At 43.6% G+C, this 22673-nt stretch overlaps 2 protein-coding genes across 5 annotated transcripts in view; one reads left to right on the top strand and one right to left on the bottom strand.

Moving 5' to 3' along the window:
• Positions 1–18: 18 nt before the first annotated feature.
• On the bottom strand, positions 19–17203 carry TMC7 (transmembrane channel like 7). The gene is made up of 16 exons (XM_075058265.1): positions 17087–17203; positions 16594–16840; positions 13790–13938; positions 13273–13440; positions 13004–13089; positions 12334–12479; positions 11557–11704; positions 9810–9980; positions 8199–8356; positions 7156–7273; positions 6507–6604; positions 6002–6185; positions 4457–4587; positions 4030–4185; positions 2502–2580; positions 19–1428 (listed from the first exon to the last, which is right to left on the bottom strand). The coding sequence occupies exons 1-16, from the start codon at positions 17145–17147 to the stop codon at positions 1369–1371; spliced, it is 2160 nt and encodes a 719-aa protein (XP_074914366.1). The 5' UTR covers positions 17148–17203; the 3' UTR covers positions 19–1368.
• A 210-nt stretch (positions 17204–17413) lies between these two features.
• TMC5 (transmembrane channel like 5) overlaps positions 17414–22673 on the top strand; it is a 33966-nt gene continuing 28706 nt past the window's right edge. For 2 of the 4 annotated variants that reach the window (XM_075058647.1, XM_075058648.1), the window contains exon 1: positions 17414–17630. The gene's annotated coding sequence lies outside the window, so the exon portion shown is untranslated. Of the gene's footprint in view, positions 17631–21875; positions 22140–22673 lie in introns of those variants that run through there. The other 2 variants (XM_075058649.1, XM_075058646.1) reach the window with 2 other exon arrangements.

Here is a 22673-nt window from a genome sequence, read left to right as displayed (position 1 = left end):
CAGGGCCGGCGTCCCCCGGTTGCCGTGGGAACGGGGGCGGGGCGACCTCCGGAGGTGGGAGGGGGCGCTCCCCCGAGCGGCAGCGCCGGACGCCCCCTGGCGGCGCGGAGGTGCTAGCGGCCGGCGGCGCGAGCTGAGGGCCCTGAGGGCCCGGAAAGGCCGGGCAAAGGAAACCCGCTCGAAACCCATCAGGCGTCGTATCTAAAAAAAGAGTAGTATCATTTATTGAATGTTAATGTCTTTAAAATGAAGGCAGAAAACATTCCGAAACACGATGTAAAAAGAATAGCCTCACATACTAGCTAGCAGTGTGCTACTGGCACATTTCAAGTAATACACGCAGTTCTGCACAGCAAAGCCTTAAGAACAATCTTTAACTAAAGGAAACAGCAGTCCCCTGAGACATACTGTTCCCTCCAAGTCACACAGCTCCATCATTTAATTTAAGCAAGAACAAACGTGAATTTAAATGGTACTGACACATAAGTTTCTGAATGCTGTGTTTCCAAACTATAACTAAACTCTCAAACATTCACATTTTAGAACAAAGAGAACAGTAGTCAAGACGTTTGTACAAGAATAAAACACAAGTAATAATGCCTTAACACATTTAAATTAAAAAAATGAAATTAAAAAAAAAAAAAAAAAAAGCTCCTCCACAGCAGTGAGGCTGGTACCCAAGCAATGGCTTTCCCTGTGACAGACGTGCACTGCCGGGTGACCCGACCGGTGGTCTCTTCCTATATCTCAGGGTTTATTCACAGCTCTTTTATCAGCTTGTTTTCTCTGAACCATGTTGCAAAGTTATCCAGTGTTCAACTGCACTCACTATTTCAGAGCAAAGTAAGTATCAAAATCTCTTCTCTGAAAATATTTAGAAAACTGATTTCAAACCCATGCCATGTTTTCTTCTCCTGTGCACTATTTCAAAATACTGACATACATCTCTTTGGTTTTAAGAGAGAAGTGAGTTGGAAACATGTAAAACCACACTTCCCCCACCCCACCCCCCCCATTTTTAAAGCATAATTTGTAAAAACAGTACAAAGTTATTAAACAGAATTTCAGTTCTGACCCCATTTTACCAAAACCCCTGAAAAAATAGGGACTTAAACTCCAACAACCCTGAAATTGTAGCAGCAACAAAGTGTCCTACTATACAATTTTTTGGACAGGTCTAACACAATATAAATTAACTAAATTTCCAGGCTTGGAAACTTCCAAGGCCCAGTAGCATAATCAAGACTAAGACTGCAGTGCCAGGGCGCCAGTCAGTTGCTCGTTTTTTAAGTGCTGCAGATGCTTCTACTCTTATCTAGTGGTTCTGGGAATTTCAGGAAGTCAAGTTCTTCTGACTTTTAGTGTTTTTCAAGGACGGCTCTGAGCTTCTGTTATCTTTCTGATTAAGAACAGTTTGTCACGACTCTCCTGGAAAGACAGGATAAAAAGTAAGCTCTAGATGAACAGAAGTAGTACAAGTTATCTATGAAAAGCTCATTTCTTTATTAGAAATAAATAGGTGCACTCACCACATTGTACTCTAATTAGTGGCTCCCAGCATACACTCAACTGCCTGAACAATTTTAAGTTCACAACAGTCTTGAATTCATTTATCTAATGTTAGATCACATATTAACAGTCCTGCGTTGAGCCTAGTAAAAACTTCTCATACACCTAAAAACTTAAAACCGTACTTCCAAAGAAGCCTAACAACGGTGAACAAACAAAAATAAAAAGCATGCAAGGATTTTCAGAATTCCTAACTGATTTAGGAACCCTTGAAAAAGCAGTGAGGCTTTTGCTCTTAAATTCCTTACTCTTCAAAAATCTTTCCCTAGCACAGTGTTTTTCTAAGGACAGGTTGTTAAATGCCATATCTAAAAGAAGCACACACCAAGAAATGGGCTACTTCCTAAGAAAGTGAGAAGTCTTACTATTGAGGCTAGGTTCTGACTAGAGCAGAGTTTGACAGACCACAGCGTGTGAAGGCTGTCAAACATGGCAGCAGCTTTTGATGACCGCAAAGACCTGTGCTCAGGAATAAGACCAGACATGATGCAGCAGAAACATAGGCCTGGAGGGAAGAGTAGGGAGTTGGGTGCCTGTTTGTGAGAGTGGAGAAGGAAATAGAGGTGGGGGTTCTGTAAGATGGTGGAGGGGACAGAAAGCAGAAGATTCAGGTTCTTGTTTGGCAGAAAGAGACCCATGCAGATGAGCGGAGTTAAGCAAGACAACAGATGACCAGGGACACCACTTCTCAGAGGCCTATCTCTATAACCAGACCTTGCTGCAGTTGCAGCTGATACCCAGGAAAACCAACTAGACTGAGAAATACTATAGTGCTTCAGTAATTTTTCCTGTGTAAATTCTAAAACATTCTTCACTGCCTGTGTAAACACCAAGTATCCAGAAGACTACAAAAACTGTTGTTCCTCTGCATGCCTGATTACTGACACAACAATGAAAACTTTAGGGGTACAGACAAGTGGGTCAAATCTTACCATAACCAGTTGTTCCCTCAGCTGCTCAACCACTCGTTTGTGTGCTCCAGCCAAGGCAATAATATAGAACATAATGAGGCTGCAAACGACAACCCAACATTATATGTTAACAGCATGCAAAACAGAATTAGCCAGAAAAAGGCTGTTATGGGCTAGAGGAATTGTTGGTTTGTGCATTTGCTTCAGATAAGAAGCTGCTGGAGGAAAAAAAAATTTAAAAAAATCAATATACAGCTGGGGTAGATTGGGCATAGCTCTGCTAAAAAGCACCTGCTGAGATATTTGTGCTGTCAGCAGGCAGGGACAGAGTGCTAGGGGATGTAGAGGCACGGCCACTTTCAGATGTTACAGGTTGTGTTCTGACAGCTCTCTCTAGACTGTCAGTTCCTGCCCTGCTCTAAGTGTATGTATGGGGGGGTTGCTCCTCGGAAATTAAGTTTAATGAGGTTTCACTAGAGTAACTCTTTGCTCCCATTGGGGTTTCTAACTATGGTAAGCAGCCACAGATCAGAATTGCAGCCATTCCTTATAGCACATATTCCAGCTGTAATCTGTAACCCAGATTATCCACAGTGCATTAAATGATTACGAGCAGTACCAAGAACTAGAATGGCAAAAAATGCCTATATAAATCATGTATTTTCTTTTCCAAATAATAAGCAGGAGGGTAGCAGTGCAAGTCATCCTCCACCTCTTACACAGGCTTTATGATAAAGTAAAAAAAGAAAAAAAATCCCAAACCAAAAAAGAGGACTTGATATTTCCTGTGTACGCAGTAACAGGTTCCATTCAGGAGAACGGATAAACATGTGTTATGGAACAAAAGGCTGGGTGGAGTCTGAAATAAACTGCATGGTTTCTCAAGTGTAGACGTTGTAGAAAGTATCAGGCAACAAGGCTGCAAGATCTGAAAACAGTTGGATTAAACTGAAATGCAAAAAATTCCATTTTAACCTAAGAAAAAAAGATTTTTACTGCAAGAGTGACCAAACCCTGTAACAGGTTGTCCAGAGAGGTTGTGGAGTCTCCACCTTTGGAGATACTAAAAACCTAACTGGACATGGTTCCCAAACACCTGCCCTACTTGACTCTGTTTTGAATAGGGGTGCTGGATTATATGATCTCTACAGCTGACCTCCAACCTTAAAAATTCTATGATCCTATATTGAATTTTATTTTACAGTATGACTGTTTTGGGGGTTTTGTTGTTGGGATTTATTTTTTTTAAACCAAGGTTTGCTGATACAATTTGTGATCACAGGGCTAACAATACTAATTTGCAGAATGATTTGCAGTTAACACTTTTTCAAAAGACAAGTGTGGGATATGGGACATGCAAGAGGAGCTGAAATAAAGCTAATGAGTGTGAACACACGGGCAAAGACATAAGAGCTGAGGATTCGTACGGGCTTTGATGCTTTTGACTGCAGATGGAAAATCTAGTCTTATAGTTGTTTGGTATCAGTTCAGTAAGGAAGGAAATAAACAATGCAGCTGCATGACTGAATCAGGTCTCCACAGTACTCACCAAGTGACCATAAAAAAAGGCACTGCAAAGGCTTCTGATGCTATGCCATGAAGGACCTGCTGCAGACCTGTTGGAAATCCAAGTATTGTATCTGGAACAACTGCCCATGAAGTGTTAAAACTCCTGAACGGACCACATGCCTTGGAGGAGGGGATACTGTCAAAGAAGCAGAACAGAAAGGAGATGCTACCCCAAAATGTAATGATTAAATAATCCAACACGAGCCCAGCACCATTTTGCCAGTGGGTAAAAGTGTCCTTTGTCTTTAAAACTGTAATTTTTGTTTATATGAACTAAGTTATAATTTGATTTATTATACACCATATATTTTATTCCAATTTATCATTCCAAACTTGTGTGCCTGTTTTTAGGGAACTGACAATCTTAGAACAAATGTGAACTTCACAGAAGTTAAATTGTCACTTACTGTGCTATGCTGATTCCCAAAGGAATAAAAGCCAAGACAAGCCCAATCAACAGCACCACCAAGAAGAAAAAATTGGAACTTGATGCTCTGACAGGCCTAGCCGCAGGTTTACATGTGTGTATCAAACTGATCTGAAGAGGGAAAGCGAGCAAAACTGTTACCAGTAGATCTACATACATACATCCAGGTATACCTTCCCCACCAACTGAATTTTCAGCTGAACATTCTCAAATATGCTACCAGCTATCACGTAACCATCCTTCCTTTGATGTACATGGACTGAAAATGGCCAAGAACACTTTACATTCTGGTGTAAGTCAATGTCTCCTAGTTTGAGTAAGAATTTGATCCAGAAGGCCTGTCATGGTTTAACCCCAGCCAGCAACTAAGCACCACACAGCCGCTCACTCACTTTCCTCCACCCAGTGGGATGGGGGAAGACAAGTAGAAAGAAAAAGGTGAAACTCATAGGTTGAGATAAGAAGAGTTTAATAGGACAGAAAGGAAGAAACTAATAATGATAACAATAATAATAAAATAACAGTAATAATAAAAGGATTGAAATATACAAAACAAACGATGCACAATGCAATTGCTCACCACTCACTGATCGATGCCCAGTTAGTTCCTGAGCAGCGATCCCCGCCCAGGCCAACTCCCCTGTTTATATAGTGGGTATGACATCACATGGTATGGAATACCCCTTTGGCCACTTTGGGTCAGCTGTCCTGGCTGTGTCCCCTCCCAACTTCTTGTGCCCCTCCAGCCTTCTTGCTGGCGGGACACGAGAAGCTGAAAAATCCTTGACTTAGTCTAAACGCTACTTAGCAACAACTGAAAACATCAGTGTGTTACCAACATTCTTCTCATACTAAATCCAAAACATAACACTATGCCAGCTACTAGAAAGAAAATTAACTCTATCCCAGCTGAAACCAGGACAGGGCCTCATACACTTGCACAGAGTCAACTGACATAGTCATTTGGTGGTATGATCCATGGCACAGCCTTTAGCTTTGTTCTGCCACATCTTCACTGGATACATCCCCTCTTCTAAAAACTGAAGTTTCAGTAAGAATTTGACGCATCGAGGAGCTGTGTGGTTACAGAGCAAAGCTTCTGGTATGCAGAAATCACACCTTGAACATCCAACCCAGCGTGGATTTTCCATTCTGCTTCCAAATTTTTAGCAGCTTGGCAGAATGTTGTCCAAGTTCTAAGCTGTGTTGTTAGTAAACAGATTATTGCAGAAAAGTGTTCTAAACTAGTTTTATTACATAAAAAGATTTTATTTAAAAAAAACCAGACAAATAATTGAACAGATAGTTATTAAAATGTTGGTTTGCTTGATTTCAAAGCAAAATTCTACCTTCTCTTAAAAGCAAAAAACCTACAGAAAATGGAATACCATTACCTCATTTCCAGTACACTTCAACCCTGGGTGTTTTTAGGTTTTTTTTTGTTTGTTTTAAATCAACTGCATACCTGTATCACAAAAGACAGAGATGTGCTCAATTTTGTTTGTTTACCACATGCCTTTGTTACCTTTTTAATGTAAAAGATGATGAAATATTTTATAGTTGCTATTGCAGGGAGAAGTGGTGAAAAGAAGGTTCCGATCCAGCAGATAGTCTGTCCATAAACAATTTCCAGGACATTGTCAGGAATTCCAAATTCCTGCAATCCACACCACTGAACTGGCTTGCAAGAGCAATGAGCAACTAAGAGCCTAAAACCAAAGAATAGCATTAGTTCTAAATTGAAGTTATAGAGCTTAGCTTAATTCTAACACATTTGGAACACACAGATATTTAGCATTTAGGCATTAGACAACATAACAGAAAAATGTCGGAAGAAAAAAAAGACTCAGATATCAAAACCTATACAGCCATCTGAATAGCAAACAAGTGCTCAAACCACCAGAAATATGTTTATGTTTTATTTTAAAACTGGTAATCTGGTTAGAAATAGAGGGAATTAATAACAGAAGAAAGAAAACGTGTTTCATGTGTCATTTGCAAAAGTATGCTCAAAAGGCAGAGATACTTACTTTCTAGGAAAGTCCACAAACAGAGTCACAGCAAGAATTATAATAAAATCAAATATCATCAGTTTATACATTTCTTGCCCAACTGCAGATTCCCAGCACTATAAAAACAAGTCAGGAAAAATAAGATTAGGAGTCTAAATAACAAGTGAAAAATCAATCTGTCAATCACTAAAGCAACAAACGTCTCAGTTAACACCATAAAGTTCAAACTGGATTAACTCCCATTTCTAAAATATTTAAGTGTTTCAGAGCTTCCATGCCAAGCTTTTTGTTTGTTTTGTTGGGTTTTGTTTGGGTAGGTTTGTTGGTGGGGTTTTTTTGAGGAAAGACCACTTGTCTTATTGGAGCAAGAGGCAGTAACACAACTGTCTCCAAAGCAGACCTACCTCAAACAATTCTCGTGGTAGTGACAAAGTCTGTGCTAAACAATAATCTGCTACTGGACTAGTTCTAATCAGAGTTTTAGACAAACAAAAGATATACGTAAGAACTGTACTGGTTTGCACCAAGCAGTAAGAATCAGCACCAGGTATAACATGAATGGCAACCCCAGGTCTGATTCTGAATACCTATAGACAAGCAAATCTCATGGAAAACAAATCTCTGTTCACAAGTTCAGATGATTAAAGACCAAGATATATCCGCTTACAGGATAGAGTTCGTAATTGTATCCACAGGCCTTACACTCATCAGTGGCACAGTAGGAGATCTGACTCCACAGCGAGAACAAGAGAACACCGATATTAGCCAACCGCACGAAGACACACCTGGAAGAAAGGCAAAACCCAATTCCAAACTTGCCAAAAAAAGGGCCATTTTAACACCTGGCTCAACTTGTACAGGAGTCCAAGGAAGGCTTGAAATGCAAAAGGGTTGTACACCTTTAATGGAATGGCCAGCTAGATAATAAACACATTTCTTTCCTTAGTAGTAAGTTAAATTGCTTTTCACCTTCCCTGCTTTAGGCTACAGTCCCTTATTCCTTTTCTCGGTATTGTTCCTAGATCAGTCATTTCAGTTGCAGATCTTGATGCTGCAGTGGGCTGCAATTCTCTCAAGTACAATTTGAGGGGCCAGGTGAGAACTCTGTGTGCAGCATTTCCTTCTCACGTGGCTTCAGACCTTCAGAGGCACTTGGCCAAATTGGAAATACAAAGCACAGGGGCTTGACAAAGTTCAGATGCTTCAGCCCAGATCTTACTGCCTTAAGCTGCCAAATGTTAGTTCTTCATGCTCTCACACTGAAGTATCTTTTATCCCAAAACTTTTAACTTCGGCCTTGAGCAAAGCCATGGTTCAGTCACTGCTGTACACACACATTTACTCATTCAAGGAACTGCTGCACACAAAACGGTTTGAATCCACAGCTCTGCAGCCACAGCTCTCTGCCAACTATTTATTCAGGTTGTTGAAGATGTCCAGATCACACAGCTAAATGGGACTGAGAGAAAAACTTGGACACTGAAACAACTGCACTGTACTGTCATCAAAACAGGAGACTCTTTCCAGATTTAAAATTAAAGCTTCCAACTAAAATGTAAGTTAAACAATGTCTGCTTGGCTTCCAGTGCCCAGGCCCTCCAGTGTAGAGTCCAACCTCTCTGCTTCTTGATATTTCAATGTTTACAATACTTATAACTTACCAAGAACATGTTGTTGAAATATCCAAGGCCACAATAAAAATGTCTTTACCTCATGAGCGTCAGCCTGATTTCAAAGGCTGGTGAATAATCTTCAAATCTGATCAGAAATGAGAAGATCTGAGGAGCAATGAAGTTGGCCAATGTGATCACCATGGAAGGCAAATACTGCAGTAAGAGATTAACCTGGAAGTTTGTATTGCTGATGTCCTGTACAAGAAGAGATGAGAGAAAGATAATAGTCAGAGAAACACACCTTCCTGACATCATGCTCTCTCCAGCTACCCACCAGCCTCTTTATCCAGGATTCAGGTAGCATCTTCTACTCTGTCTTCATCCTCCACCTATCTTTGGAACTACAAGCCAGACCACTGCTATCTATCTCTGCAGTTTGCTGCTACACACTCTTGCTTTCTCCTACTTCCTTCACCAGTAACTCCCTCCACCCCCAGGTATGAGTATTTTTGTGCTTTCCCAAAGCTTCTGTTTGAAAAAGCTCATCTCACCAAGGCTTGCATGTGACTATGTTGTCTATCCCAGCACTAAGGCTGCCGGCTTTTACACTTATGTCAAAGTTCAGACACTTTTCAGGTTATTTGCACTGGAACCAAACAGCCCCCCTGACTTTCCTACCATCTTAACAAGCTCCTCTACCTACTCATTTAGGCAAGTTCAAGATATCAACCCTTGTAAATAAAGCCCACAGTAAATGAAGCTGGTTTTTGAGTTGTTCAGTGTTGTGCTATCCTTTCTCTGCCTCAAACAATACCTCTGACACAAACACTTCTTTAGTCCCCATTTCTTGCTTCTGTCTCTGCAATCCTGGCAGTTTACGGAAGTTAAGAGTTAGGTCCACCACGAGCACAACTTTTCCCATACACAGCCAGTGCCCATCACATCACCAATGAACAGAGGGGAGAGAAAAAATGCTGTCCCCATTCATGTCAGGCTAATTCAACCCTGTGGTCCTACAGAGAAGTCAATTACTGTTGCAGAATTGTTGAAACTATTGTCTGCTCTTGTTGTTCTGCTTCTGAACTGCTCTTCCCATCTGCTTGTCCTGCCAGGGGTTAAGAACCCCACCTAACCTGATTCTTTCCACTACTGATGCAAGAACATTTTCTTCTGCAAAGCGCTCTGTGTTTGAAGCCTTCCTGTTTCCCCACACAGCTGTAACTCAAGCCACAATACAGATCACAATCTTTACTCTCCCCTTCCCTTGCTGTTCAGTTTTGCAGTTGAGCAGTGAACCAGATCAAGAAACTGATCACGATAAAGCTTGTTTTAACCAGATCAGTTCTCTCAGCCAGTTCACTGCCCAGACACACAAGCACTTGTACTAGCAGATCACAGTGAGGTGAGAACAGTTACATAGGAAGGAAAATGAGGGCTGCTTTTCTTGTCAGCTGCATTAGCTCCAAGGCACAAGACACAGAAGCCTCAGCATCAAAGGAAGACATCACTGGGTTTTTTTTGCACATGGTTCTTGATCTTTCTCACTCTCTCCTACCAAAAAAAAAAAAATCTAAGTCTGTAGAAAGTGTTTTCAGATCCCTTACATGAAAGGTGCTATATTAGGATACTTGACTCTTTCACAATAGCTCCTCTTGCTGTAATCACCAGCCCCGACTGAATCTGTTCTAATGTCATGGCTGATACTTACATTGGAGTTTTCTTGAGAGAAGACAGTTGCTCTATAAATAGAGTAAAAACATCCTGATAAAACTGCAAAGACGATTATATTTATAAGTATTCTCAGAGAGTAGATGCGTAGCTTTTCTTTCATTGTCCTGTCAGCTATTTTTTGCTTCAGTCTTTCTTCCTCCAAGTCTGTCTACAAACAATAGAAAAAGGATGTGTAGTTTTCTGGTGCAGCATACAGCACTTGACACCGTGTCTTCTACCTCTGGGACATGCAAATCCGTAGCCTCTTCTAGGAAGGTCACCCCACCACCTGCCCAAGCACACCGAACTGAGAGTGCCTTTTCATTGACACAAACAGGTCCATGCAGGAGTGGAAGCCCCAGTGTGCTCAGTCTCCTCAGGCCAAGGGCCCTGTAGCCAAAGACAAGTGTCTCGTAATCCTCTTATCTCTACTATATCAGTAACATATCTCCTTGAGGACAGAAAGACAACTTGCTTGTTTATCGTGAGTGACTGATCTCAGCTTGGTACTAAACTCTGAAACCAGTTAAATCAGCCTACTCATCTCTTTACTTCTGCAGGTAAGTAACCAGTCCTCACCACTATGGCTCGAACCTCCTTCTCCTACTCTTTGTGAAGGAAAATTGGGAGATGGCACAGAGAAAGAAGCAGAGTCTTGAGCACCTTGTCATGTAAACTTGATATATTTCACCTTAGCTGATGTGAAAATACAGTATCACCTGTGAAGGCAATTTAACCTGGGCAAACCCACAGACTACCCAGGTACTTTCTGAGGAGTTATTTCCTCATAAAACCGCAATGACAATTATATTTATAAATATTCTTAGAGAGTAGATGTGTAGCTTTTCTTTCATTGTCCTGTCAGCTATTTTTCACTTCAGTCTTTCTTTCAAACAGTAGTATTAAGGAGCAAGTTCTTCTAAGGTGTGAGTTCTAAAGGCAGAAGTGTGGTAAGTGAAGGACGCTCTGGTTATATGATGAAAAGATGACTGTGAACTTTACTACAGCAGAAAGCAACTCACTGTAATTTATGAAATCCATAATTACTGCTTTGTGGTTTGAAGTGGAAGTATCTTTTCAAAGGTAGTTGTTTCACTACACAAATCTCTGCTTCCAGTGTACAGAGAGCAAAAGAAAGTACTGGTTTCACCAGAAAAGCCTTACAGACTCTCTTTTCAGAGAGCTTTATGATTTGGGAAATCTATTAGCTGCATCAGCATTTTGTATGTGCACGTGTGTCATACTTTCAGTATGATAAAAACTTTCAGTATTTATCCTGAATTAATATCTTACTGCAACAGTGCTCTCAACTTGTATGAAGCATACCATCTGAATTTTATTCACATTGCGGACTTATAACCCAGTACACCCAAACTGATTCCTGACAGTACAAGAGTCTTGCCCAAAGCTGGGATAGCTTTTCCTGTTGGAGTATGTAGAAACTAACACAGGAAGCAAGACCTGAGTGTCAGGAAGAGGCACATAAGATAAGCAGCTAACAGGTTGGCTTCAGTCCCCAGTGGACGGGGGAAGGGCTGTCATCCTCACTGCCAATCCTTCTCATGTTGCGCCACAATTCTAGCTACCTAAAAAGTATGCAAGAGGATGTGGGTAGCCCTGCCCCCACTATAAACTACTTCAATCCTTCTTATCCTTATTCCATTATCTGCAAAGTTATACACCTCTCCTCCTTAGCCATCTAAGTTATATGAAACCATAATCATAGAAAAACGAAAGTTACTCACTTGGAGCTCATATTGCAAGCTGCGATGTTTTAGCCGTGCTGCATTTGGATCTGTGATGCAGAAGTCCCAGCCTGCAAAGACTTTGTTACAGTAACTCTGAAATTGGTCTTCATCACGCACCAAGTTCTGCTTAAATCCTTCCACAGACCTAGAGAAAAATGCAACTTCACTTCATTCATGAAAAGACATGTTTTATCTACAGGAAAAGAAACAAAGCACACTTGGTTCATCAAAGACTAAATGACACCCTCTCCCCAAGCCCATCCCTCCCAAGCAAACAGCCACATTTGCTTTATATCAGCAAGTCTCTGGGAAGCTTTCAGTGTCAGGTTCTGCAGTGACCAAAGTCAGCTGAAGCTGTGATTGACACAGGTTACTTCCCTCCACACTTAGCCTCAGTCATACCTTCTCACCTCATCCAGTGCTTCTCTGACACTGCAAAGAGCTAGCTCAGGAAATCGAGATGGCAGAAGAAAAAAACAACAAACAGAAAACCAAAAGAAAATCCTCCAACAACTACCATACAGTTGAGGGTCTTTTATTTATATGTATGCATACATATGAAAAACTAACACTTCAAATTTATTTATTTTTATTTATTTTGCTGGCTCAGTTTCCCAAAGACAGACAAAGGCTACTGTGGCACTGCATCCTCAAGCAAAAGCTTCTCCATTTCCATCTAAACCAGTTCTAGAATGTAGCATGTTCCCTACAAGCAAGAATACAACGTAAACTATGCAATAGGTAGCAGTAAATAAAGTATATCAACTTGTTTACCTTTTTATTATCCAGAGGAGACTTAATCCAAGGTAGGCAAATGTAGCTAGCAGATATGCTAGTGGCAAGTTGTAGCTCAGGTTACTGAGCCATGCAGTATCTATTGTGTAATAGCCATAAAACAAACTTGTCTCTTTAAGGAACCCCTGTGAAAACATTAAGTTTAAATGGAATTTGTAACAGTAGCAGCAACTGCCCAGGTAAATCCAACCTGGTATTAAGCAATCATTTTGTAAATTTAGAATTACTATTTGGGCCCCCAGCAAGCTACAACAGTCCGTAGCTTCTAAATACTGACATTGCCTCTACCAAACTGTAATACAGACACTACATGCTTAAAGTCCCTCTACCAATCAAAGAGCTCTATGACAAGGACACTGAGACCCTACACAGAGAGCACAATAGGCAGTGTGCTCCGGAATATGTAATGTTTAGCAGCTGGGGAGGGGAGGTGTAGGCTGCAGCATGTGGCCAACCAGGCCCTGTGGACACTCACTGCAAGTCAGTTTGAAAACTCCCCTTTCCGCAGATAAAGGCTAATTTACACTCCAGTGATGCATATGCCTTATCATTTTTCAAAATTCTCAAAGCGTCATTTGCCAAGTAAAATGTTTTCACATTTTACATGTTAAGTGAAACACAGAAACTTAAAAAAATTCTAATTACTTACAGTGCCACTGAACAAATCTTTGAGGTAAGTATAGAAGTAAACAAGTCCCTTATTACCACTAGGTTTATAAACTGTGCAGTGAGGCTCTGTCAAAAGAAAGGCAGGAAAAGTCACTCAAATGGTAACGCCCATTAAACAGCAAGATCAAGTTAATTCAAACATGGCAAGTTCTTACAAAAAAGCATCTCTTTGTCCTGGGGAGGTGGAGGAGAAGCTGACGGAAGGGGGGAATCTTATAATCAGCAGCAGTACATACAGAAGTTGTTTACCTATGTTCTTTGGAGGAATTTTAGCAAAGCTACTGTTGAATATTCCATATTTAGAAATGATGCTGGGAAGGGTAATAACACTGAACATCAGGATAAAAATTATAAAATTCAGCAGGACCAGAAAACGCAGGAAGGAGAAGTAGGACTGGATTCCAGTGCCAAATTTCCCTGGGAATGAAAGAAACATGTGCCAATAATTAAGACAACAAAACCACTGAAAATACAGAATGAGCAGATAATCATTTCAGTTACATTGAGTTAACTGATGAAACATTACTAAAGCTAGTTTTAAGTACTGCAGGCTTTTAGCAATATAACAGAAATGGAAATGTGACTTTTTAATAATTTTCTCTAATATACTTCCTTCTACCTTATCATGGATTTTACATCAGCAATAAGGGAAACAGGTAACTTCTTAAACACATACAGTTATATCTGAAACTATGCTCACACATGTAAAACTACCAATAACAGAAGCAATTTTAAAGAGGAGAAATTGACATCGGACAATAAATACCTTCTATGCTGTGAATATCATGTCGCCAAAGCTCCAGATAAGACAACAACTCCTTGACTTCATTGAGAACTTTTTTCAATGATTTACTGCTAGTTCTTTTCCACTGCTTCCACCCCGATAAATATTTTATATCAGCCTGCTGACAGTCCCTAAGAATCAAGAAATACAGTTACTGAGCACAAGAAATACTTTCTCACTACATGTAACAGGGCCTAACACAATGGAGCCTGCTTGCAGCCTTTGGAGGGATAGTACAGCGCTAAAAGTTGGAGTAACACACACTAGCTGTCCCTATCTGTTCCTCCTAGTAACTGTGACATCAAATTAATTCAAATATTCTAAGACCTCTCACAGAAAACACTTGCCTCTCTTGGAGGAAAAAAAAAAATATCCAATTGACAATAGCACAACACAGGAGAAAATATGTAGCTGAACTTCCTGGTAGGATCTCGGGGAAGTTGCCATTAATTATTTTGTATTTACAAATGGCTGGAAAAGGAAGAGAAGATTCTTTCCTCAAAACTTCTTACCAGAGCATATTCACTAAGGGGGTCTTAAAAAAAATTCTCTAAAATGCTTAGCTTTCTTCTTTTAATGTTATAAATGCATCTGTTCAAAATAGAATATTCTTTTTTTTGTAGAATACTCACAGATCTCAAAATCAGAATGAAATGTCAAAATAAGTTGGGGGAAAAAAAGTAAAAAAAAATAGAGAGCTATAAAGAGCTATTTAATTTGGATTTTATAATTCTAACTTTTGTATCACTTTCCAGTACATAACAGAAAACAAATGTTATTAAAATTATTCATTTTTAATTATTCAGTTTTTATAGCATTTTGAAAAAGTTGCTGGAAAGTGCCAACTCAATGTATTTGAGAAAGTATTTCTTTGCCAACATTTGTGGGGGTGTAAGCTGCAAACAAACACTGAGGATGTGCCACAAACTGTCTATAATTTTTAATCACCTCTCACAGATTTTCATGCTATATGCATACATTTGCATTTTAAAAATTGCTGCACAGTCAGCAACAGCATCAAGGAGAATTCTTAGCGGCTCAGAGTTTGCATTTTATTTTTTCATTTAAGAAACTTTAAAAACAGAAAAACATCCCAGAAACATAGCTTGAAGATTGACTTGTATGCAGCAAATGCTGTTCCAGCCTCTGATGCCACTGAAGAAGGGCAGCAGTTAAGCACCCACTGTGCTAGAGTATAAGACAAAGGTTTCAATTCTAAAAGACTTTGTACGCAACCCTACTTCAGCGCGTGACTCACTGCCACACCATGCCACTGCTATGTGTGCTGTATGTTGACAAAGTCTCCATATTCTTCTGATCTGAAAGTAAAATTAGTGCTTTGGCAAGAAACCAAATTAAACCCTACATGCAACAATCAAACAGGCAGCAGATGACCTCATCTTTATGTGCAAATACAGCTACTCTCAAAAGATTTCATTTTGTGGAAACTACAGGCTACAGCATGTAGTGTTTTAAACAGACAGTTTGGAGAACTATCTGGCCCGTGTTTGGTTTGCATTTTAAATAGAGGCGTGGGCTGCATACTCATTTGTGTTACAGAAGTTGAGTGTTCAGCTTTCAGGACATTTATATCAAGCATTTTGTGTTGGCAGCTGCTGCACAATGTGCACAGCCTACTGATCCATGTAAGTGCCAAGAAGCCCCACCAGAATCTCTCAGCACCAAAACGTGTAAACAAGCTTGGGACATCCCAACTCCATTCCTAACACACACCACTGCCACAGGACTGCAGTTCCTTTTTCTTGAAGAACTGAGCTTTAGATATCCAATTTCAAATAAAAATTCAATGTATTGAGTACTTTCCTTTACCATGACCTAGATCATCTGCTATTCTTTGTGTAAAGGCTGTAGGGTTAAACTTAACTCCAGGGTCAGGCTGTAACCCACTTCCCGCTACTCTTGCAAGCAAGTAACTCTTATTCCCTGTGGAGCACCAGACGTTAATTGTACTTTCACCTCTCTCCTGGTTCATAACCACAACTACAAAGCTGCACTTTAAATCAGGTACTGTTTCCTGACAACATAAAAACACATACTGTATCTTCTCTCCTCCAAGGAGCTTTCAGCCTAGCAGTAAGACACGAGACAACAAGAAGAGAAATACAGGCAGGACAAAGCATGCTCTTTGCAATCCCCTCCCTCCCTGCTGAGGGTTACCACCAGAGGGGCAGGAACTGCCTAGAGCTCACAGCAAAGAGCAATTTAAAAAGCGATACAGGAAAAAAAAGGAAGAAATGGTCCTGGAAAGCTTCTTTCCACCTGTATTAAGCCACACCAGAGAGAGCACCAATGTATTTTGCAAGAAACGCTGAGAACAGCAGCAGGAACAGCAGCACTCGCATAGCAGAAGGGGGTTGCTGATGACAGATAACTCACAGTGACGCTCAAAAGCACAAAACCCCGAGGTGCAAAAAAAAAAAAGCCAGCGAGAAACGCGTTTGGCTGCTGCAGGTAGTCCTCAATTCTGACTCACTTCTTCCAGTTCAACCTATTCCTCCATTCCTCCCCCCAGTCAGCTACTCCCTCGCGGCCAGCCAAGCGCACCGGGTCACGCTCCTGCAGCCGGAGGTGCCACAGGGAGCCTGCCGCGCTTTGGCCCGGGTACCTGGGCAGCTTCTTGTCAAAACCGCATGCCACTGGGTGAAACAGACGCAATTCTGCTTCAGCCTTCCATCGCACCTACGTTGTGTTTAGGACGAGTTCGGGGTTTTGTTGCCTTTTTTGTTTTTAGAAAAAAAGGGAAAAAACAGCGTGTAAAGATTCACCTCAGTCTCCTCTTCTCCGCCATACTCAAGGGGAGTTCTCTCGCAGGGCGGGCAGCCAGCTCGTCTCCCTCCCGCTCCGGCCCCCGGGCCTCCGCAGCGCGGAGCCCCGCAGAGCCCCGCGGGACCGTCCGCCGCTCCTGGGTGCCCCCGGCGGCGGCCCGCCGCCTCAGCGCCGACTGGTAGCTGGGCAGCTCCTGCAGGAAATCCACAGGTGCGGCGGAGCGCGTCTCCTCGGGGAGAAAGACCTCTGCGAGAGGGAAGAAGCACAGGGGCTGCGGCGCGGGGCTCGCCACAACAGGGCGCCCGGCCGGCAGCGACGCGGCCGCCCCCCGGGACCCCGCCGCGCTGAGGCGAGGCGCAGCCGCCGCTCCCTCCCTCCCTCCCCCCCGCCACCTGCCGGAGCGGCGGGCGGCCACCCGGCCGCTGGTGGGGGCTCGCTCCCTCCCCGTCTGCGCCCCGCGGCGCTCGGTACCTGCCTCCCCCGCCCCCTTACCGCTGCCGCCGCTGCCCAGCCGCCATCCCGGCGGCTCCGCGGCGGCCCCCAGCCCGCTCATGTCCGCGCTGGGGAAGCCGCAGTCCCGCGCCGGCTGCTGCTGTTTCCGGGCGTTACGGAGCCGGCGGAGCTGTGGGGCGGCGGCCGCCGGAGAGCCGGGGGCGAGGCTCCCCGCTGGGGCCGCCCTCCCCGGGGCGCCTGGCCCGCAGGAGGCGCCCGCCGCCGCCCTCGCCCCTCAGGGGCGCCCTGGCGGGGCGTGCGGCGTGTCCCGCTCCGCGGGAGCCGGTGTGAGGGGAGGGGAGGGGCTGAGGCGGGCTGGGCCCGCTGCCTCCCGCAGCCGGGGCCCTGTCTTCGGTCGTGGCCCCCCTCCCTCACGTAGCATCGCCTTGTACCCTCAGACTTGTGGGCCTAAAGTAAGGGGTTCGCGTTCTGCGACATCGGAGCCTTTTTATTCCTCTCGGTCAGGGCCGGCTTTAAAAATACCGTGAAGAAGCACAGCGGGATGTGGACGCTGCTGGCGGACCACCGTCTCCGTTAGCGTGAGGTAGGGCCCAAGCACCCCGCGTGCAGGGCTGTGGGGTGTTCTGACTGCCGGGCGTCTCCCACCGACCTTTGGCTTAGAAACAGGTTTTGTTTCGACGTCTTCTGTTCATCTTAAATGTCCATGCTGGTGTTGGGTGCTGTAAAAACTTCTTGCAAACTCTGATGGTTGGTCAACTCCCGTTAGGCCGCGTGCCCAAACTCCATAGCTTGTTCTGAGTGACCAGATCCAGTGACATGGGCTGCAGTGGAAACAACACGGCTTTTCCCTCAAGTGTGAAAACTGAGTATGAACTGGAGCAAACAAAGTCAGTAGATGCTTGGATCTCTTTTTCCATCTGAGTGTGAGGGTGGGTTTTGTGTTAAGTTGTAGTAAGCATCCCTGAGAGACTTATTTCTTGGAATAATTCTTGCCTTTAGTGTGACAATAACAGCATGTGTGATGAAAAAGAAAATGAAACCTCCGGTAGTTTCCACAGTGTTACATGGGGGTGGGGGGGGAAGGCGTTTCTAGCCTTTCTTACTGTCTCCCAGATTTTTCTGAACGTTCCTCATCTGCTTTCTGCAGTACCTTTAAAAATAAGTCATCATTAGGTTTCAGGGTGGTGAATCAGACATAAATGAGCATGTTTCTTCTCTCACCTGTGTGTCATCAGCTCAGGTATATGATTTTCAAATTGCTTTATTACCAATAAGAATCTATGTGGATAATCAGTTTTCATAATAAAACCATAAAATGTTATTGATAAAAATGTAAGTTCTCAAAGTAATTTGTACATGTTTATGATCAGTAAGTTGATGTATTACTGGCAGAGGAGAGAGATATATCTTAAGCGGAATTGTGAAATACAGACACATGGAATTAAAGCACAGGAACTTCCTTATTGCACTGAACTACTTTAAAAAAAAAACAGAAACAAACAAACAAAAAAAACCCCAAACTGTTTCATAGGTGTTCTTGCCTTCATGCTGGTAGATTGGTCTAGAATATAATATGTTTTTTAGCTATTTTTCCATGAGAATAAGCTATAACTTGCCCTCATCCTTCAATAAGTCGCTCTGGAGGCTAGTACAAGAGGGCAGGGATTCAAGCCTATTGCTTTTTTCCCTTGTCCTTTTCACAGATCTCCAGGATTATTTTTCCCACGTGGGATTTTTTGTATAGCAAAGGCTGACACTGCGTGACTGACTGCTGCCCTCCAGAGAGGCTGGGCTGTGCTTCAGCTTGAGGGCATGCAGGTTCAGCTTGTTTGTAACAGAGCTGAACACCTCAGTGAAGCCCGTTTACACGGGTGATTTTGGTTCCTTGGTCGAGGGTCACATTTCATGGGCTTTGTGTGAACAACTTCCAGTTGATCATTCCTGAAAATTCAGGAGATGGAAATTGAAAGCCCTTGGTAGCGTTCCTGAAAAATCTTTCGCTATTGTTTAGCATTCATGCTGAGTGTGCGATTCATATGCCAGATATGAATGTGGATTGCACCACCAGAGCCACTTTTATTAGTCCCTTGAAGCCAACCAAGCGTGGGCTGTCTTTGTGTTTGGCTGTGAACATAGAGCGGTGCCAGTTCTGCCTTAAATAGCAACACTTACGATGTAAGTCTTCCCTGGGGGTGTCATCTGGGGTGTCAGTTATACTTTTTATTTGTGTTCCTTTTCTTACCACTAAGAATACAAAGAAGAAAGGTAAGTAATATACTTGCTGATTAATTAGACTCTTTCTGATACTCCATGTGCTAGAAAAGTATTGGGTTAATGACTCCGTGTGCTAGAAAAGTATTGGGTTAATGACCCCGTGAGAACAAATTTAAATAGAGACTGGAGGAATTGAAACAAGATTGACTTCCCCAGGAATTTTGTGAGAACATTCTTTATTCTCTCTTTTTTTTTTAGTTGAGAAAGCTTTTTAGACGCTTGGAAATGTTTCAGTGAGTTTTGTGGATTGCAGCAATCCCAGGTGGGAAAACAGGAAGACAGGCATGCTGAGGAGGAGAGAACGGATGATTCTGCCATAGCCCAACAGTCACATGCAGGAAGTGCAGTAGGTCCCCCTCGTGCATTATTTGTCCAATATACCTTATTCACAAAAGCAGCAGTTTTCAGTCTGTGCTGAGCATGGATGCCACTGCTGTATACCGTTTCCCTTGATGCTCGAGATCTGTCTGTCACACTTGGTAACACCATGTGTTTCCAGGACTCTTTTATTATCGTTTCTCTTCACAATGCCACAGCCCCAAAATGCTTCTAAACATTATGGGAAGTTCTGAGTGTTTTAATTTGGGGGGGGATCTTGTGTTCGACTACCCCTGTGCTTTGCCCTGTGGCCTGTGCAGCATGCAGGCAGCTCCTGGATCAGTACAAGAGATCTGCAGACAAGTCCTCTGCAGTCATGCCAGGAATGTTGCTTTGGGCAAAACGTAACCTTAAAGTAGTATTAGAATACTTCACTTAAGTCTATGTTGAATGTGTCTAGTACAGGGTAGATGTGTTTTACCCAATTTAGGAACTGGAAAAACACTAACCATTTGGTAAAAGTGATCCTTGGCTATTACAACAGCTCAGCTTCTGAACACGGAGCAAATTGATTTGTTACCAATTCCCCACTGGCTAGTGAGGGTCCCTTTAATCCAGAGGTTAACGGGTATTTTTCGTTTGTTTGGGTTTTTTTAATCTTGCTGACCAGAGAAGTTACTTAGGAATAGTTGCTGGAAGTTTTAAGATGAGTGTTTTTCTGGGGACATAAAAATATGCCCAGATAGATGTTACAAGCTGTATTAACACAAAAGTGGCTGGGGTTCTATAATTCTGCACAGTATTAGCAAAAAGGAAAAAAAATGTAATGGGCAGAGCACAGGTCTGGGACAGCAGAACCAGTGTTGTTGTCCTTATCCTGTTTCTCTTTTCACCTGTGCCTGTCCTGGTGGTGGCTGTTGAGCCCCACATTCAGTCTGAGGATGCTCCTCTGTTCACAGGACAGCATTAGCCTTCGGGAAGGATACTGGGCTCCAGCCAGGCAGTGACTATTGTGTGGTGGGTGTGCTGGGGTAACACTGCGTCCAGCTGGCAAGATCCAGCTGCTACAGAGTAGTTGAAGTAATGGAGGCATCCCTGCTGAGCTGCTTTGGGACAGAAATTCCTGCAAGAGGCACCACCCCAGCGCTTCACTGGCTTTTTCGTATCACACCCTGCCTGGTGCTCAGCTGTAGCTTTATCCAGTCCATAGTTTTGCCCATGTCTTCTTGAGAGGAAGACAAGAAAAATCACTCTCTCTGTGTCCACTGAAGGAGAAGAGGTTCCTTCTGGTCCCTACAGAGTACAGGAAGACAGAGCTGGTATTAAATTCCCCATCCAGGACCTGCTAATTATTGCCTGTATTAACATGAACTATTTTCTTCACCCCTAGATAAACCTTCCTGTAATACAAATAAAAATATGTGAGGTCAAGATTGTTCTTTATCTCTGCTCTACGAATGATTAATCCAGGTGTTGTGGTTTAACCCCAGCCAGCAACTAAGTACCATGCAGCTGCTTACTCACTTCCTCCCCACCCAGTGGGATGGGGGGAAGAATTGGGGAAAAAAAAGTAAAACTTGTGGGTTGACTTAAGCACAGTTTAATAGAACAGAAAGGAAGAAAATAATAACAATAATAATAATAATAAAAGAATTGGCATATACAAAACAAGTGTTGCACAGTGCAATTGCTCAGCACTTGCTGACCGATGCCCAGTTAGTTCCTGAGCAGCAATTTGTCCCCCAGCCAAATCCCCCTGGTTTATATACTGGGCATGACATCACATGGTATGGAATACCACTTTGGCTTGGCTGTCCTGGCTGTGTCCCCTCCCAACTTCTTGTGCCCCTCCAGCCTTCTTGCTAGCGGGGCATGAGAAGCTGAAAAATCCTTGACTTAATCTAAACACTACTTAGCAACAACTGAAAACATCAGTGTGTTATCAACATTCTTCTCATGCTAAATCCAAAACATAGCACTATACTAGCTACTAGAAAGAAAATTAACTCTATACCAGCCAAAACCAGGTCAACGGGGATAAAGGTAACACATCCTGTGTCTGAAAAGTATTTCTCTTTGTCCTTTTATTGTGGTGGTATTGCGATTCAGGTCAAAAGCAAAGCATGTTTAAATTCATGGAAGGCAACTGAGTATCCTGGAGATGAAATAGAAATAAAGCAACGTGTTCTCTAGCAGGTACCACGAAATGGACTTCTCTTTGTTGTTTTCCTTTCTCTTTCTGAGCTGCGAGAGCAGGACTACCGCTCCCCCTTTCCAGGGGGAATGCAGTTCCTCGCACAGCCCGTTCGGGGGAAAGGGAACCGAAGCGGGCGGCCGCGGCGGCACCCCGCGGCTATCAGGGCCGGAGGCGGGATCGGGGCACCGGGAGGAGCCGCCCCCGGGCCAACGGGTGCCGGTTCCCGGGCCGTCCACGGCGGACGCCGAGGCAGCTGGCGCGGGCGAGCCGGAGCCAAGCAGCCCTCTCCCGGCAGGTGGGCAGGTAAGGGGCCGGGGCCGGAGCTGGAGCCGGGGCCGGGCGTCTCCGGGGCTTGGGGCCCCTCGCCGCTGCGGCTCTGCGGTCGCGGCAGCGGTTGGTAGGGCCGGGGTCGCCGGGGGCCGGAGCTTGCGGGGGTCCGAGCAGGGTCTGCTCCAGCTCTCCGCCGGCGGGGCTGGGAGGTGGAGGAGTCACCCGAACTCCCTGTCTGACGGGCGACTGCAGTTTACTAATGCTGGCTGTTAATTTAGCGTGATAGAACTGTTGCGGCTGGACTGCGTGCGTGCTCAGGCATCTACTCGGCTTCTGCTATCTGAGAGGCAGGTAGCCACACGGAGCACCGCCCTGACCTTGGTATCAGCCCTGCTGCAGAGCACCTCACAGCTTTATCGCCCCGTTAGTCACATAGGAGCTTCCGCTGTCTTCAGCTGGAAGGGTTGGTCCCATGGGGGATTAACAGCAGCGTTCTTCCCTGATGTATTTAGCCGGTGTGCCACACTTCAGTCTGTGAGATGTTGCACCAGCCTTGCTGGGATCGCT

This window comes from Buteo buteo, chromosome 27 (genome assembly GCF_964188355.1).
Source record: "Buteo buteo chromosome 27, bButBut1.hap1.1, whole genome shotgun sequence".
In the NCBI taxonomy this organism is placed as follows: Eukaryota; Metazoa; Chordata; class Aves; order Accipitriformes; family Accipitridae; genus Buteo; species Buteo buteo.
The sequence above is the reverse complement of the archived record's forward strand: the minus strand, read 5'-3'. Positions and strand labels throughout refer to the sequence as shown.